We start from the raw sequence: 16,097 nt of genomic DNA, 5'->3' as shown, positions 1-16,097 counted from the left end.
TTCTATTACCAACGGGACGGCGACTGAGTACACTACAACGGTGAGCAGATCTCCCATTCATCCAAAGCTTGGATTTGCTTGGATTGGGAACAAAATCAAACGATTGCCGAATATATGATCCAATTCATCCAAAGCTAGCTTGTATTGTGGAGCGTTCCTTCTTGAGGCACGTGCGGCTGAAGCCAGTGGCGACGCGATAGCCATCCTGGGTGCTGCAGGCGCGTCGACAGCTGAAGAATTCTCAGTTGTGCTGTCGACACGTGAAATCAAAGTTGAAATTTTCCTCGTGGGTTCCAAATTGAGCTGAAATCAACGATCTGGATTGGTAAATCTTTGCTGTCACTATTTTGCATTATATATGTGTGATGCATTTGGAGGAATTTCTTCAGATTTCATTTCATGCGGCCACGGAAGTGCAGCACGGGCGGCGGCGGAGACCCGCGCCCCGCACTCGCTCGAGGCCGAGCTCTCCTTTGCACCAGCTTCCCCGGGCCCCGGCAGCTGTAGTTTCGCAGAGCTCTGCCACCTGCGGCTCCTCTTGCCCCGCGTGCCGCATCTCCACGCTGCTCCCGCACGCGCCGCGGCTCCAGATTGATGAGGACTACCACCACGCAACAGGCCAATGGACAGCACGATGCACGGATGGCGAGCATTTGACCGCCGCCTCCCTGACCCTTGAGCTTCTGGCTCGGCCATGGCGGAGATGCCGCCATGCCGGAGAGGGAGGGTGGCGCCTTATCGGTGCAGATGGAAAAAGGAAGAGCCTGCGCCACGGCTATTATCTCTGACACGTGGACCTGCGCCACGTCGGTTCAAAACCACCGCATGTCAGCGCCACGTTGGACAAAACTAGAGTGGAATTGAATTGAGGAGGTCATGTGTCCGGTTTCACGAGCACGAGGAGTCACAACGGACGGTTTTCGAGTTCTCGAAGCAAACGCGGGGTGGATGAGGGAGGTAAATAGGACTTTTTTCCATTTCCCCACCATTCCAGCCAGATAGTATGAATCTAGGCCTATTTCCTTTCTTCCAATGTACTGAATTGGGCCTGCTTTAGCCCATACATTGGGCCTAATAGCACTAAGGGCCGGAACCGCGGAGTGTAAGGGATCATGGCCCATTTAACTTTCTTCGTATGTAAAATTTGGCCCAATAGACGTACCCAGCCCAACAGCGATGGCGGGAAGAGGGGCTAGAAACGGCGGGAAGCGCCGCCGCCTATGGCGGGAAACCCCCAGCCATTTAACACCCCACCCCTCCTTCCTTCCCCTCGCCTATCCACCTCCCCGCCATTGCTCCCGACTCCCAAGTCCAAAACTCCAACGCGAGAGAAGAAGAGAAAGGAGATGGTGGGGCCGCAGTACGACCTCGTCGGGAACCCACTGGGCGCGGTGCGCGCCACCTTCGAGCGGACGGCGGCCGCCGCCGCCGCGGAGTCCGGAGGAAGCGATCCAGTGGCGGCGTTCCGGGGGAAGGACTGGGGTGCCTGCGACCTCTTCCGCTCCTTTCTGCTCGAGGAAGACGGGCTCGACAAGGTAAAATATCCATCCTCACTCCCGGAATTCGTGTGCGCATTTTGTTATTTTACACTGATTTACTTAGTATGGATCTGGTTGTTGATTCAAGATACAAATCAATCAGTCACGTGAACTGCATCATCTATAATGTGTTGCATCGATCATCTGCATATGTAAGGGGAAAAATGATTCGACGAGTCTCTGAAAGAAGATTACAGGAAATGGTTTGCAATTTAGGATTTTCGACCAGATTTACTATTGTCAGTGTGAGTAAATGCATTAGGAACCTATGTTCTCATGTCCTAGGTGGAGCAGGAGTTCCATTTTGCTGCGCACATTTTGTGTAATTGAGGCTTCTAGTGACTAATGCCAAGCAAAAATATTTCCAGGTTCCGGTGTTGAATGCTTCAAATCTTGGATTGATCAAACCAAACACCCTCGTCCGGTACAGGGGAATGGTTCAGGACATGCTTGGGAATGAGTACTACATTGGTGCATTCAAGGTATTGGACGTGGACTGAGGCTCATAAGATCTTGTTAAAGCTGCCATTAGTGCCTCTGACTCTTATTTTAATGTTTCATCTGTGTAGGATGGGTCGACTTGGAGGACAAACAAGTTCACTGATTTCTCACCGTTCTCAATGCCACATCCTTGTGATTCTCACCTTTGGGAGCGTCATCTCTTTCACTGTGTGCCTGTATGTCATTTCTTCCAGGGCATTTGTTTTTCATTATGTAACCCTAAAAGTTCCTTGTTTAAATGGCCACCAGATGGAAATGGAGTTCATCTGGATTTGTAATTGGTTTATTGCAGGCGCCTGGACAAAATTCTTGGACAATGGAGTCTTCACCAGGACCTGATCTGCGCAGGATGTCAAGCTGCTTGGCAACTGAATTAAGAGAGAAAAGGAAAAGAGATGGAGATAAAGATGATATGGATGTATGTTTTGTACCGGTCCCTGCAAATAAAAATACAGTTGTTATTTCTAATACTTGCTGTTGACATCTAATGCCTTTCTTCCATCAGGTTTCAGAAAATGGACATGAAGAGTCTTCTGCGCTCTGCAAGAAGCCGGTAAGAGTTGTCAATAATTTGCTTTCAGTTTCACAAGGTTAAATACAAAATGATCATTTTTGTCTCAGGAAGCATTTCATATTTGCTTTCTTATATGCCCATGTGCATACATCAGAATTTTCCGTGTATCAGTTTTCTTGCTTAGTTTTGTGTTTGTGAGCTTCATCTGACAAGATTCCCTGAGTATATGCCATCCTGTTTTTTCTCCTATTCTGAAGATAGCTGGGTATCCTAATAAGATAGGATGGCTGATAACCTGATTGATTTATGAGTATCTACTTTAATTGCTTAGTTTTCTTATAACCTTATAAAAAATAAATTAACTGGCTAATAATCTGATTCGATCCCCTTCTTATTTGCAGAAGGAAGATGATGTTCATGTCTCATCCAGTTCAAATGAAGTGGCAGAAGGTGTGCCAGAGATGAATAGGGGTGATCATATACCTGGAAGCTCCTTTTCATGTCTAGTGAAGGTGGAGACCTAGATTTTTTTTGCGAGTGAAATAAATATAAAAGATTTCTCTGATTTTGTTTCAGTTTTGTGTTATTTATGGTTGGCACCTTTATTTCCTCGTTGCAGGTCTATGACATGCCTGATAGCCAGGTGAAGCTAAATGATGTTATTGAGTTCATTGGTGTATATACATTTGACCCAGAACTTGCTGCTCCTAGTGATAACCCAGACGATATAATGTTAGACCTCATAGAAGATGTAATAGTTCAATTGCCTCCGAGCAAGGTATGACATTCATGGGGAAAATGTTAGGTTTATCTTTTGCTCCAGTTTTTTTTTTGCCTTGAGTTTTGATCGTTCAAATGATTGTATAGGTGCCCCGACTTCATTGTTTGGTATGGAGAAAATTATCATCTCGTGACTTTATTTCAAGGCCTCCTGTTGTTGAGGTAGATATCACCAAATTTGTAGTCTTGAACTCTGGAGTGGGTTTGCTAGTTTCACTTGCTTTTATACACGGACTAATAGGCTAATTCTATTCTTTGTTTTGGTCTTGCAGCCTTCACCTAGCATATTAAAAGGCATCCGACAGTCTTTGCTCTCACACCTCACTCTGGTGTTAGGAAACGATGAACTTGCAGCCCAGTGCTTGCTGTTGCATCTTCTATCCAGAGTATGTTGGATTACTAACCGGCTGCTCTAATTATAAGAATCTTTACATGATTCTTGCAAAGGCAATTCATATTCAATAATACATTATTACCCCTTAATTTCGGTGCAGCTTCGCAATAGGGTGGATGTGGTTACTGTTGGTAGACTCTCCTTGAATTTCACTGGCTTTAACAGGGAAAGTGCTTCCATATTTGGGAATCAATTGTATTCTTTGATCCAGAAATTGGTGCCATATTCACAAGCCATCCCTATGTCAATAGAGTATCTGAACACAGCCACGCTTCAACCTAGAAAGGACAACAAATCAGGAAGGTACATCATGTCTAGCTAACCCTATCAACAGTACATAAGCAACATAACTACCAATATATTATATATGAGTTTTAAAACAAAACTACTGCTATTCAAATGAACTTTCATTTAAAGCTAAGTGGTAACCTATGCTTGCCCCAACATTTGCTGTAGGTTGGTCACAGGAGTTCTGCAGCTACCTCAAGGCTCCCATCTGACCTTTGATGAGACCCTTTTACAGACAGGATCATTGACGTCTAAAGGTGTGGAAAATACCATGCTGCTCAAGAATTTAATGGAGTCACAGAAGGTAATAAACTAATAATCCTCACAATATTGAGCCTAATGTCTAGTTACAGGACCACTGCCATTGCTGGCCACAGGTTTATGTGAATTGTTTGTGAACAACATTTAAGTTTCTTTGAATTTGCTTGCAGGTCGACTATGATTTTGAGTACTACAAGCTGGATATGGCAACTGATGTGCAGCTACTTACTCTCTCTGAGGGAAAATCAAACATCCTTCCTTCAGACTTGGTGGTGCCTTTTCGTCCATCCTCCGTTCCCACGATTGATGCAGGTTCTGAGGAACTTGAGAATTGGAGATGGTATTTGGCCACAGTTAGGTCTCTTCCTCAGTCCACTGAACCTGAGACTTACCAGGTAAACACCCCCTTACACCACCCTCTATCTATCAATGTATCTTCAAACCTTGAACATTATTGCCAAAGATGCATATTCTGAACATCCAAATTAAACCATTTTGCATGACATGGTTAATGAGTTGCATAATGTTTGCACATCTTATTGCAGATGATTCAAGATGAAATGGTCAGTGCCATGCGCGATGATAGGAGCTTGGGTTGTTCTGAACTTAGCAGGTCTGTGTTCATGCCACAGTTGAAAATACCAGTCTTATAGTTTGGCAGGGAAGCTTCTGAATCATTGCTGAGCTGACTTAACTTCCTCTGATCTGCAGATGGCTAACAATGGCACAAATAATGGCCTCAAGCTTCGGCGAGAAGAGTCTTTCTTTGGAGCACTGGCAGATGGTGAAGGAGCTTGAGAGGCTTAGAAAGCAGAGGCTGCAATGAGATTGAAGCCGCATTTGCATGTGTTTTTACACCACTTGCTGTGGTGGTATGCTGTGATGTGTATAGTACTAGGTTGTGTGAATCAAGACTTGGATAGTTTGGATGGTGCCATGGTGGGACTTCTGTAACAGCTGTCATCCTATGCGAGCTATTTGATCACTTGTTCTCAAGTTTATGCCACGCATATTCTCCTGCACAAATTTGAAGTTTACTTCTGGGATGTCACTGCCGGTGCCAGATCTGTAATTTCAACTTTAGAATTATCGTGACCTGAATGCTAAATTGTCATGAATGGGCTACATAACATAATGGAGATTTTGAAGTAAATTGAACCTGTCTTTAACTATGCGAGAATTTAAATGCATTCTAGTATGCTTCATAAGGTGAATCATGCGAACGCCGATCATTTTTTATGGTCAATGAAATGAACCTTTTCTAATTTTTAAAATTCCTATTTCAAAATTTTAAACAAACTGAAGTTTTTGTGTAAAGTAACCTTTTCCCGGGCAAAATACAGAACATTTGATAGCAACACTGAATTAATTCTCGGTAGTTACAAACAATAGATGATACATTACTATATAATAATCTCTTACACCTTCTCAATCCAATGCTGAAGATGGCTGCAGGCGCTCAGTTTATAGTTTACAGAACAGTGGATAAGGCTCCAAATTTACACTAATGATTTCAGCACGTCGAATTTTTAACCAATCAATACAGTTTCAGCACTAGAGAAGAGGAGTTCCAATAGTCATCCGACCTGACATTCATCTTTTCTCTCCAATTTGATTTCCTAGGCAGATAAGCCTTATACTGATTCACATCGTCTTCACAGAGTGGCAGATAGAGGTATGCTCTCCATTGATGCTTGCGTGCCTGTTCTGCATGCATGTATCGCAGAGCAGACATCGTTCGTCTCGAGGAACTTCTGGCCCTTGACCAGAATCAGCGGGGTATACTTGAGGACCAGCCGCTTGCACTGGGAGGATGAAAGGAAGATTGTTATGAAGTACGAACCGAAGAAAATAGAGCTAGCCCTAGCGTTTGCAAACTGTCACAAATGTCAAAATTAAAAGAAGGAAACCCTTGTTTTGTAGTACTACCATTTAATTGATACAAAGCTGTAGGGTGAAGGGAATAACCTAATTACAGAAAATATTCTGTAGGTGTTGAAGTGAAAGTACTCGACAACAGCTAAGGTATCTGAACTTGGTACATGCTTAGCCACAACGGAGAAAACAGGAAAATACAATAGTAATTGAAGTAATGTTTATTCAGTTCAAGGTTTGTCAATTCTCACTGATCGGTGTTGTCTGATATGAATTAATAAAGGGTGATGCACTCATATTTCAATATAACTGAGATTCTTTTAGCTCAGCTCACCTGCTGTTCATAGTTCTGCGCCTTGCTGCATGTTTTGAGGAGTAGGTCGATAACCTCAAGCTGTAAAATTACAGCAAACATAGAAAGGCATTACATTATGTACAAAGTAAAGTAGTATACAATGCAGAGAATGTTGTCGACAGAGAGTGAAAACACTGCTATTACCTGCGTGTTGGGGTCTTTAAGCATGACAAGAACTTCAACAATAACGTGATGGCATAAACCACAAGTACCCTCCCGAGTGGGTAAGCTAATCTTCATTCCCTGCTTGCAGAGGTGAACTGATTCACAGAACTTTTCAGGGTTAACCATTGAAACCTCCAAGAAGAAAAGGGGTACGTAGTAGTCGACCAGCGTGATGCACTGCAACATAGTGGATGATCAACACACTGATAGATTAACACACCTGAAAATGTGCTACCCAAGGCAGGAACCACAGGTTATCCATACCTGCTGTTTCAGAGGGGCAAGGCTTGCACATTCATGGTGTAGAATGCTAAGAATCTCAGTCTGGGTTTCGTTTTGTTTGAGGTAGAGCAATGCTTCAGTTGAGTACTGCTCACATAATTGACACAACTTCCCACTGGCTGCAGTTAGCCCTGGTCCCTTGGCTGCATCAGGCAAGCCATTCTGAGCTGAATTGAACACAACGTAAGAGATCGATCAAAAGGACAACACTTCTGAAGCTTTAATTTCTATAAGACATACGCTAAGCTGGAGGTAGGGTGAGTAGAATTGATGGATTAGCCATAATAGTTTTCTATAATTAATCACTGAATTACTACAAATGCAAATACAAACTCATCAAATGAAGGGGGATGTAGATAAAATGGTTGTGACTACCACTAGCTCATGATATCTTAACGCAGAAGTGTAGAACACTTCAGGCTTCACACAATTACTGCACTTAGTCTACTTAGCATTATCATCAGGAAAAAACATAGCTATGGAAGAAATAAAAGTCAACAGAAGAAAAATAATTAAACTGGAAACTTACCCAAGATATTAAAATCTCTGCTCTCAGCAACCTCGTTTGTTAAGGCTATAGCTAGTGCAAGCACAAACGCTAGCCTCGTCGTTGGACACATCGTACCTGCTTACCACTTGGTCAGTTTACAAAAACAGAACTAAAAGAATGTAATCCTAGTGAAATCAGAGCAGTTGATAGATGCAGAAAACCTGGGTAAAGCTTCTCTAAAAGGCAAAAACCAAATCAGTAGAAGTTTCAGATTCGGTCAGCCCAACGTTACGGAAGCGCTCAATTCAAGATGTAGCTATTTCGTACAGAGTTAGGTAACTTGGGAACAGAAGCATGGGCTATCCCTCTGCATCCGCACTCGGAGCACCAAATTCTCCAGATTCAGCTCGGTCCCCGCCAGCAAAGCCTAATCCCCGCGAAGCTATGCTAAAAGAAGCCCGGTACTAGTATTTTTGCATCACTCTCCCTTAGTTAGTTAGTTCCCTACTTTTCTTATTCTGTTTTTCTTTTCCGGATAGCTTCGAGTTTCGAAGAATCGAAGGTCCATGGATGCAAGAACAGGGGTCGAACTGGACAGAGCAAAAATCAAGAACCGACGGGCGGTAGCAAAGAAGAAGCTAAGCAAGATGAAGCTCACCTGACCTGGTTGACTTGGGCTTCTCCCCTCCTCCGCTGGCCTGTTCTTGGAATTGGAATGGGAAGGGGAAGGAGAGGAGAGAGCTTGGGGTCTTCCTGCAATTATTACTATTAATTTTCTTCTGGTTTTAAAGGTTCAAGAGATTGGATTAGGAGGATGCATCAGCATGTGAGATTAGAGTAGTGGGTGGGAACTGGAGAGACTTTGCTTCTATTGTTGCTAGGAGGAGCTAGAAAGGAAGAACCCTTTCTTACAAGGTAAGGTTGAACTAGTTGCAGGAAAGAAAAATAAGGATGAGGTGAAAAGGACAGGGGTGCAGGAAAATATACAGCACTCAAATTTTCTTTTATAGTTTAATGAACTTCCTAATTTTCTTTTGGGTAATGGATTCCTCTACTTAGATTAGTACTCCTGAAGCAGATTGGCTTGTTTGATGATGAAAAGAATCCCGTTTTTCCTTTTTTTAATAAAAAAACTCGTGAGGAGATGAGAAACATGTAAAACTTTCCTCGTAAAAATAAGGGAGAAACTTCTTTTTTAAAAAATTACACGCATGAAGACCGTCATTACCTGTTTTTTAGAACATCATTACTTGTCTGCTGGAGCTGTTGCAAGGCAGGGTTTAATAATACAGGACTACAGGTGCATGACATTGCAATGGGGAGGTCTTACTTTTAGCAATCCCCATCTGCATCTGGAGATGCCAGTTTTTTTTTTTGGGTGTGTTTTTGTTGAATAGTTTAGACTGCCAATAAGGAATATTCTGCTATTGGATGATAGAGGTCAGTATCATTTGCATATTGAAGCAGGTGTATGTCTTTGTAATGGGGAGGTCTTACTTTTAACAATCCCCATCTGCATCTGAAGATTCCTTTTTTTTTTGTTTTGTTCAAGTAGTTTAGACCGCCGATAATGAATTAATGATAGAGGTTAGCATCATTCGCATATTGTAAGGGACCAGTAGACCAATTACCAACGCCGACAGGCCACCAAATTAGTAAGAAAAAATGACAATATTATGTAGCGAAAAAAACAAATATGTAAGTTGCGGGTGATGATGAATAAACCCATAAATCTAAGGATGAAAAAAAAATGTTCACGTCGACAGCAGGGTTCGAACCTGCGCGGGCGTAGCCCAACAGATTTCAAGTCTGTCTCCTTAACCACTCGGACATATCGACTCTTGTTGCTAGGCATCCTAAGTAAAAGTAATTAAACTCTTGGTAAACGTGTTTGGGCCCTTGGCAGGCCGAAGAGAGGTTCTGTGGAGATCCATGGGCCTGACCAATCGATAAATTGGGCCAGGTAGACGAAGTTCGTACTCTTTCCATACCCACTTCGCCTCTCTCGGGCAGGCCTCTGCACACTAGACTCTCTCTACTGCTGTTCGTAGCGTGCGGCGAGTGACGACGTGGCATACAATACGAATACGATGCCCACGACTCCAAGTACGAGGTGACAGCGGAGTTAATGCACTAGTGTTAGGTGCGGTGCCGTAGCTGTAGCCGTACCCGTCTCCCGACCCCAACCTCAGGAAAGTAAAGAACCCGCCGGCCGGCCGGATCGGATGGGACGCTTCGCTTGCTACGGCGGCCGGCAGCTACGGTATCCGTGTCACCCATTGAATCCGTATAGCTACTACTACTCCGCACGCTCCCTCCTGGCTAGGCAACCGCCCGCCAAGGATCCAACCGCCGGCGCCCGGCCTCCCGCTTCCCGAGACGATAACTGAGGTCGGTTTCGCCATTAAATTCATGGCGCCGCCGGCAAGCCGCCGCCGGTAGCAGGATGGATAATGGAATGGATGGCAACACGGCACGGCACCACGGCAGAAGGTCAGAAGGACGACGGCGCAGAGGATAACACTGCTGTCAGATGAAGGCCGAACGCCGACGACGAACTCGCACGAACAACCTTTTCCGGCCAGCGACTTGAAAACTTTAATGCATTCTAGTGTGCACTCCAAAGCTAGACGGCTAGAGAGCGAGGCATGTGCCGCGGTTCTTGGATTTACGGCTGGATCGGGTTGGTTTAACGTGTGGGCGACCTCGATTGGCAATCGGCCATCTAAGTCTCGATGCTCTACATCGAGGGTGGCGAAGCAAAAGGCCTGCATCACGACTCGCTCGCGGTGTCTGGACGCGCACACCGAAGCAGGAGCAGGACCCCGAGCTCGCTCGCGCTAAAACCTAGGATACGATTCCAGGATTAGTTTTTGCATGCATTCTTCTAACCCATATCGAGCTTAATTACGCTCTGGCTGTCATCTGACTACTTACAGGTCAGCTAGCTTCATACTCTCGCTAAGGGGGTGTTAGTTCCCACGGTGGACTAAAATTTGCACTTTTTAGTCCCTAAACATCCAAACAGGTGGACTAAAGGTTGGACTAAGCCTTTAATCTTCTAGTCTACAAAACTGGACTAAAGTGGATTAAAAGGGGTTGGTGACACCCCTACACCTCATTTACTGCCGGTCCCTCTCCCCTCCCCGCCGTCCTCCCACCCCCGCCGCTGGTTGCTCCCCTTCTCACCCTCCTGCCCGCCACCGCCCTCCTGCCCGCCGCCATCGTTGCCGGCCTCCCTCCCGCCGCGCGGCCGCCCCTCCACAAGTGCTTGGCGGCCAAGGCGTGGTGCCGCAACGAGACGACAACGGTCGTGGGGGGTCCGCGGGAGGGGAGCCCAACGGGGTGGCGGCGGCGCTGACGGGGAGCAGGGGAAGGGCGGGAGGGGCCACTAGGTGGTGGGGGCGGCGGGGTCGAGCAGGATCAGCAAGGCGAGGGAGGGGTCGGTGGGGAAGAGGCAGAGGAGGGGTCGGTGGGGGAGGCGGAGGCGGCGCTAACTCGCGCTCTGCACTTGTAGAGCCCCGGGATCTTGGCCGGGTGGCGGCACAGCGAGAGGGAGGGAGGGCGTGGTGGAAGGACGACGGGAGGCGGAGCAGAGGGGTGGTAGGGAGGGAGGTGCCGGAGGAAAGAGGGAGGAAGGGCGGGTGGCGGTGCGGAGGAACGGTGAGCAGCGCACAGAGGGGTAGCGCACGGACGGCAGGGAGAGGGAGGAAGGGAGGCCGACGGCACGGAGGGGTGGTAGTGAGGGAGGTGCCGGAGAGGATGGGCGGTGCTTAGTGCTAGGAGGAGGCAGCGCAGGGGTAACAGGTGGGTTGGGAACAAGGATAAAAAGGTCTTTGTTCAACAGCATTTAAGTACTTTAGTCAAGAACCAAACAACTATTTTAGTCCATTTTAGTTCATGGACTAAACTTTAGTCCAGACTGAACTTTAGTTCATGAACTAGAGGAACCTAACAGGACCTAATGAACCTGCAGATTTAGGAGCGAGGCTGATGAGAACTTGAGGATCAGAGGACAAGATGAATGCTCAGCTGAGCAGTACTACCAGATTTCCCATTCTTTTCTGAACATATAACGGATTCCTAATTCTGAAGAAGCAAGAAGAAACAACCGTGTTACTACACTACATGCATCAGTACTCCGACCAATCAATCCTTTCTGACGATCCTTTCCCTTTCCCACTCCTCGTACAGCAAAGCCCTAGCTTAGGTAGGCCTAGCCGCCTAGAAGAGAGACCACTGACCAGTGACCAGACGTCCCTGAAAGCTGCATCTCTTTGACCGTACCCCGTGGTATGTGAAACTCCGAATGAACCAAAAAAAAAAAAAGGGGGTTACCGCCCTCGGCGTCGCGTCGTCGTCCTCCCCGTCCTCCCTCGATCGAGAGCCGAGCCGGGCCCTGCCCAGCGACGGCATTCAAAGCCTGCGGGCCGTTTGGTGACGAGTCCAGCTACCTGCTTGCTGCAGAGGGGCCCTGCTCGCTAAAAAAAGAGAGGCCTGCATGCATGCTGGCGTCGTTAACTCTTAACAGTGCCATGCATGTACTGACGTAACTACCAAAGCCCCACTTTATTAACGGCTAACGGCATCATTAGGCTCTTGATGACCTAGGGTTTAAGACAAGTCCCTGTGGGTCCCACGGGTGCTTTGCGTTATTGAAGTGTACACGTACGTGCAATGCAATGCAAGGGGGGCGAGACGCGAATTATTGAGTGAGAGCTTTGCCAGTAGGTGAAGGTGAGTGAGAGAGCTTGAAAACCAAGTCCAAACTTCCGGTTTTTATTTCTCAATTTGACCGATCCACATGGCTCCAAAGCTCGTGATAAGGAGGGATGAGAGCAACCTCCTCGCAGGGACTTCTCTGCCCATGCAAATGTGATGTGCATATGGCTTGAGGTGACCACGCATTGTGTTGTTGTGCCCTAGAAGAAAACAAATTAAAAACGTGCTGATTGTTTCATCATCTACCAATGGGGAAGAAGAAGGACGGAATAATGAAAGGATATTTTCTTGATTTTTTTTGGTTTTGATGTACATTGTATATGTTCACTGGTATCTATTATTATTAAGAAGAAGTCGTGCCGGGTTTTTTTTCGACCAAAGTCAGCAGAGGAAGCTTCTACCTATATTTTTTATAATTTTTTTTATTCTAGACCTGTTTAATTCGCTCCCACGGGGAGTCGAACCCGAGCCTGTTGCATGCTACACAGGTACTCTAACCACTAGGCTAGAGGCCCTTTCACAAGTCGCGCCGGTTTAGTTTGAACGATATCTCAAAGGTCCGAAAATATATGTTTCATCTGGTCACAAAATAAGTGATATTTTTGACATTAACACGGTCTCGAGGATTTACCGGCTTAGTCTTTCGAAGGTTCTCATAGGGGTAGGGTTGCGTGCGTGTATTTATAGGGGTGAGTGTGCGTGCGTATATCATTTGCGCCTATACTGTGTGATTCGAGAGAGAAAAAAACACGGTCTCTAAATTAAATAGTTTTTATAAAAAAATAAATAATTGGCCTAAGACAACTCAAGACGTCACTTATTCGGACTAGATATTTTACTATTTTTAGTGGTAATGGGAGAGTAACAGTGAGATATCAGATATGCATGTCGTCATCGCAGACAGAAAATATACTTATATGCGATTGCTGAGGAAACAAAATCAACCCAACAGATTTACTAACGTCCAAATCAAACTTCCGTGGGCCAAAAATGTGGGGATTTATGGCGCGGATGGGGGCTGCTGGTGCATTGCATGGATTGATTTGATGGGTTTTTTTTTCTCGCCTTCACGTAGACGCGTAGATGCAGATGTGTCATCAATGCGCAACTGATGAGGATGGTGATCCATGATGCATGCCACTGCAGTAGCAATGTACGCCGGTTTTTTGTTTTTTAAAGAAAAGTGATTGCAGAGAAGCAGCAGCTACCAAGTGATACCAGCCAAAATCCTGTTTTTTTTAAAGAAAAAAGTGCTGCCAAGTCAAGAGCTCAAATAAACTTGGATCAGTCACGTATGATCCATGATCAATCAAATCCCTTTGATCGGTGGCTTGGCTAGGACTGAACCTAATCAATGGGTTCAAAAGCTGGTAGTGAAAGAAGAGTTGGTTGTAAACGGCTACAGTACTTAGCTTATATGTACATGTACATGAAGTGTTTTCACTATTTTAACAGTATGGTAAAAATTGGTCCTTGTCATTTCAATAAAAAAAGATTCTTGTACACATGCATGGTTATCTACTCCATATGCAAGTACGCTTTCATGCTTTTTCTTTACAAATGAAGCTTAGGTATACTAAAGCGGGAATTGAAGAGAAGGAAAGGAGCAGAGAGGATTGTCTGTCTGCATATATACACTGCGATGTCACAGTTTCTGTCATTCCTGTCAGTATTTTTTTTTTGTTTTTTTGAAGGAAGGAATGGGTGTTGCAGGTCTGTAGTCTGTACCAGCAGCAGAGTTGCATGTTGGTGCCGTTGCTGATCCTACTCTTTCACATTGCACGGCAGTAGTGTTTTCCTTCAGTAAATTCCAGCTGGTGTTTTATAGCCTAATAAATCAAGTCAAAAGTCAGCTCTTGTTTCCTGGGATCCGATCAGTGATTAGCAGATAATGAGCCGTTAGTAATTAACTGTCCATGTGGTCTCTGGAGGTGCATAAAAGCACTTGCAGACTTGCTGCACACCCTGACCTGACCTCTCCGTTTTCTTTTCTCCTCCTCCCTGCTGCTTCTCTCTCTCTCTCTCTCTCTCTCTCTCTCTGCAACCGCATCAGTATCCATGGCGGCTATCACCGGCAAGGACAAGGAGGAGCCTCTCGAGCTGAAGCAGGGAGGGAGCAAGGTCTTCTCCAAGCTGTTCACCAGGGAGAGCTCGGCCGCGGCGCCGTCCTTCCGGGTGTACTACGGCGTCGCGTCGGCGGGGTCCGTGCCCTTCATGTGGGAGTCGCAGCCGGGCACGCCCAAGAACGACGCCATCTCCACGGCCACCCTGCCGCCGCTCACGCCGCCGCCGTCCTACTACACCGCCAGGCAGCAGGTCACCCACCACAGGCACCACAAGTCCTCCGCCGGCGGCGGCGGCAAGAAGCACTCCAAGCAGTACATGAGCCTCTTCAGCGCCATCCTGCCCAAGATCATCCTGCACAGGCGGTCCAGCAGGTCCTCGTCGTCCGGCTCGCCCTCCGCGTCCTCCTGTTCCTCCTCGTCGTCGGCGTTCTCCTCCGCCGCCTCCTCGGCGTCGTCGCTGTCGTTCCGCAGCGCGCAGTCGCCCGCCGCCTGCTCGTCGATGCGGAGCCGGGTGTACGCGTTCTCGCTCGGGGACGCCGCCGTCGACAGCGAGGACGAGCGGCCGCCGGCGCCGGCGTGCTTCAGCGTGCGGCACGAGAGCTTCAGGGCCTTCAAGGGCTGCCGCGTCGCCATGACGGTGAAGAGCGCGCTGGCGTCCGTCGGCGGCCATGGGCCCACTTCAGCGCAGAAGGTGTAATCCCTCTCGTTAACCCCCATCGTGGTCATGCATGTCGCCGCTGTTGCTTGGAGAGGTGCTTGAGCTTGATTACTCTGCATGTTTTTAACCGTGTGCCTTGTATGTCTCTTTCACGGAGTAATGTTGAAAAAAAAAACTCAAGAGGAGCTTATCAAAGTATTATATATGGTGAATTAAGTGTGTAACAGTGTGTAAATTAAACACAATAATGTAATGAGCATAGCATGGTGCATGGCTATGTGATTTCAGATCCCCTCGTGAATCATGGGTGGTGTGTCATGTGTGTATGGTCTGCTTTTGCTTCCTGAAACTGATTGCCTGCCTGGTCGGCTGGTCGGTCAGCTCAGTTCAGACTTCAGAAAAGATATGTTATATGAAACCTGTTTTTCCCAGAAATTCAGAAAAATTTATGAGTCCCTATGATGAAAGAGGACGCTCAAATTTATGAGAGAGAGAGAGAGAGAGAGAGAGAGAGAGAGAGAGAGAGAGAATTGTGAATAGGCAGAATAGCCATGCCCATGCATGGCTCTTTGTTGCTATAAGCCTACTTTTCTAGAAGTCCTGCCCTGTCTCCCTGTCTAATGAGCTGACAAGAGGGTTACCCCGTTCCAAGAACAGGACAGCAGAGTTTAAGCTGTGCTGATTCAGGATTCACACGAACACGTAATACTAGGAGCTGTAGATGCACTTGGGACATAATTTTGGAGTAAAAGTGATCATGTTGGAACAGTGTGCTTAACTAAACTTCACTTCTGTACCCGCTCGGCCGCTCCACAATGTTATTCTAATAAAACCTTCCGTTTCTCTCTCACAATAACAGAACAATCCTCAGCTCCTCAGTAACAAAAGGACAAAAAAAACTCAATTATTTTTTGATAATAATCTGAAGATGCATTTCTCAATCGTCACAACAGTCAACAGATTTGGCAAGCATAGTGCAGGACTCCATGCCTGATGGCCTGATGAACACACATATAATGATATAATACAAGGAGGGAGAAACTAGGTTTAGGCAGCAGGGGGGGAGGAGGCCTGCAGGGAGCTACAGTGGCTGCAACTCAAAAAAGGCTACAGAAACTAGGCGCATTTTCATACTGTTTTGCATAGATTGCCCCATGTGAGGGGCATCAAGGACGGACACGGGTGGAGGAGGAGACACCCCAAGGACC

At 46.4% G+C, this 16,097-nt stretch overlaps 3 protein-coding genes and 1 non-coding gene across 7 annotated transcripts; 2 read left to right on the top strand and 2 right to left on the bottom strand.

Annotated features, from left to right (window-relative positions):
* Positions 1-1,261: 1,261 nt before the first annotated feature.
* On the top strand, positions 1,262-5,286 carry LOC117855901 (mini-chromosome maintenance complex-binding protein). The gene is made up of 14 exons (XM_034738297.2): positions 1,262-1,535; positions 1,907-2,020; positions 2,108-2,215; positions 2,332-2,457; positions 2,545-2,592; positions 2,955-3,065; positions 3,173-3,331; positions 3,421-3,495; positions 3,606-3,719; positions 3,828-4,030; positions 4,184-4,319; positions 4,447-4,671; positions 4,822-4,889; positions 4,988-5,286. The coding sequence occupies exons 1-14, from the start codon at positions 1,347-1,349 to the stop codon at positions 5,100-5,102; spliced, it is 1,791 nt and encodes a 596-aa protein (XP_034594188.1). The 5' UTR covers positions 1,262-1,346; the 3' UTR covers positions 5,103-5,286.
* Positions 5,287-5,655: 369 nt separating this feature from the next.
* Positions 5,656-8,370, bottom strand: LOC117855903 (uncharacterized). 4 transcript variants are annotated; one of them, XM_034738303.2, is made up of 6 exons: positions 8,107-8,370; positions 7,483-7,578; positions 6,936-7,096; positions 6,651-6,848; positions 6,486-6,545; positions 5,656-6,081 (listed from the first exon to the last, which is right to left on the bottom strand). In XM_034738303.2, exons 2-6 carry the CDS (start codon positions 7,571-7,573, stop codon positions 5,932-5,934), a joined length of 660 nt encoding a protein of 219 aa, XP_034594194.1. In that variant the 5' UTR covers positions 7,574-7,578; positions 8,107-8,370; the 3' UTR covers positions 5,656-5,931. The 4 variants fall into 4 exon arrangements, with proteins under 4 accessions (XP_034594194.1, XP_034594193.1, XP_034594192.1 ...); XM_034738302.2 differs by having other exon boundaries at positions 8,102-8,369; XM_034738301.2 differs by having other exon boundaries at positions 6,936-7,120; positions 8,107-8,368.
* Positions 8,371-9,200: 830 nt separating this feature from the next.
* Positions 9,201-9,282, bottom strand: TRNAS-UGA (transfer RNA serine (anticodon UGA)). The gene has a single exon. It is a non-coding gene; the product is annotated as a tRNA-Ser (tRNA).
* Positions 9,283-14,117: 4,835 nt separating this feature from the next.
* On the top strand, positions 14,118-15,181 carry LOC117855116 (uncharacterized). The gene has a single exon (XM_034737397.2). It carries the CDS (start codon positions 14,224-14,226, stop codon positions 14,926-14,928), a length of 705 nt encoding a protein of 234 aa, XP_034593288.1. The 5' UTR covers positions 14,118-14,223; the 3' UTR covers positions 14,929-15,181.
* Positions 15,182-16,097: the final 916 nt, after the last annotated feature.

The sequence above is a fragment of the Setaria viridis genome, chromosome 5, assembly GCF_005286985.2.
Source record: "Setaria viridis chromosome 5, Setaria_viridis_v4.0, whole genome shotgun sequence".
NCBI lineage: Eukaryota > Viridiplantae > Streptophyta > Magnoliopsida > Poales > Poaceae > Setaria > Setaria viridis.
This window is presented reverse-complemented; position numbering and strand designations above follow the sequence as displayed.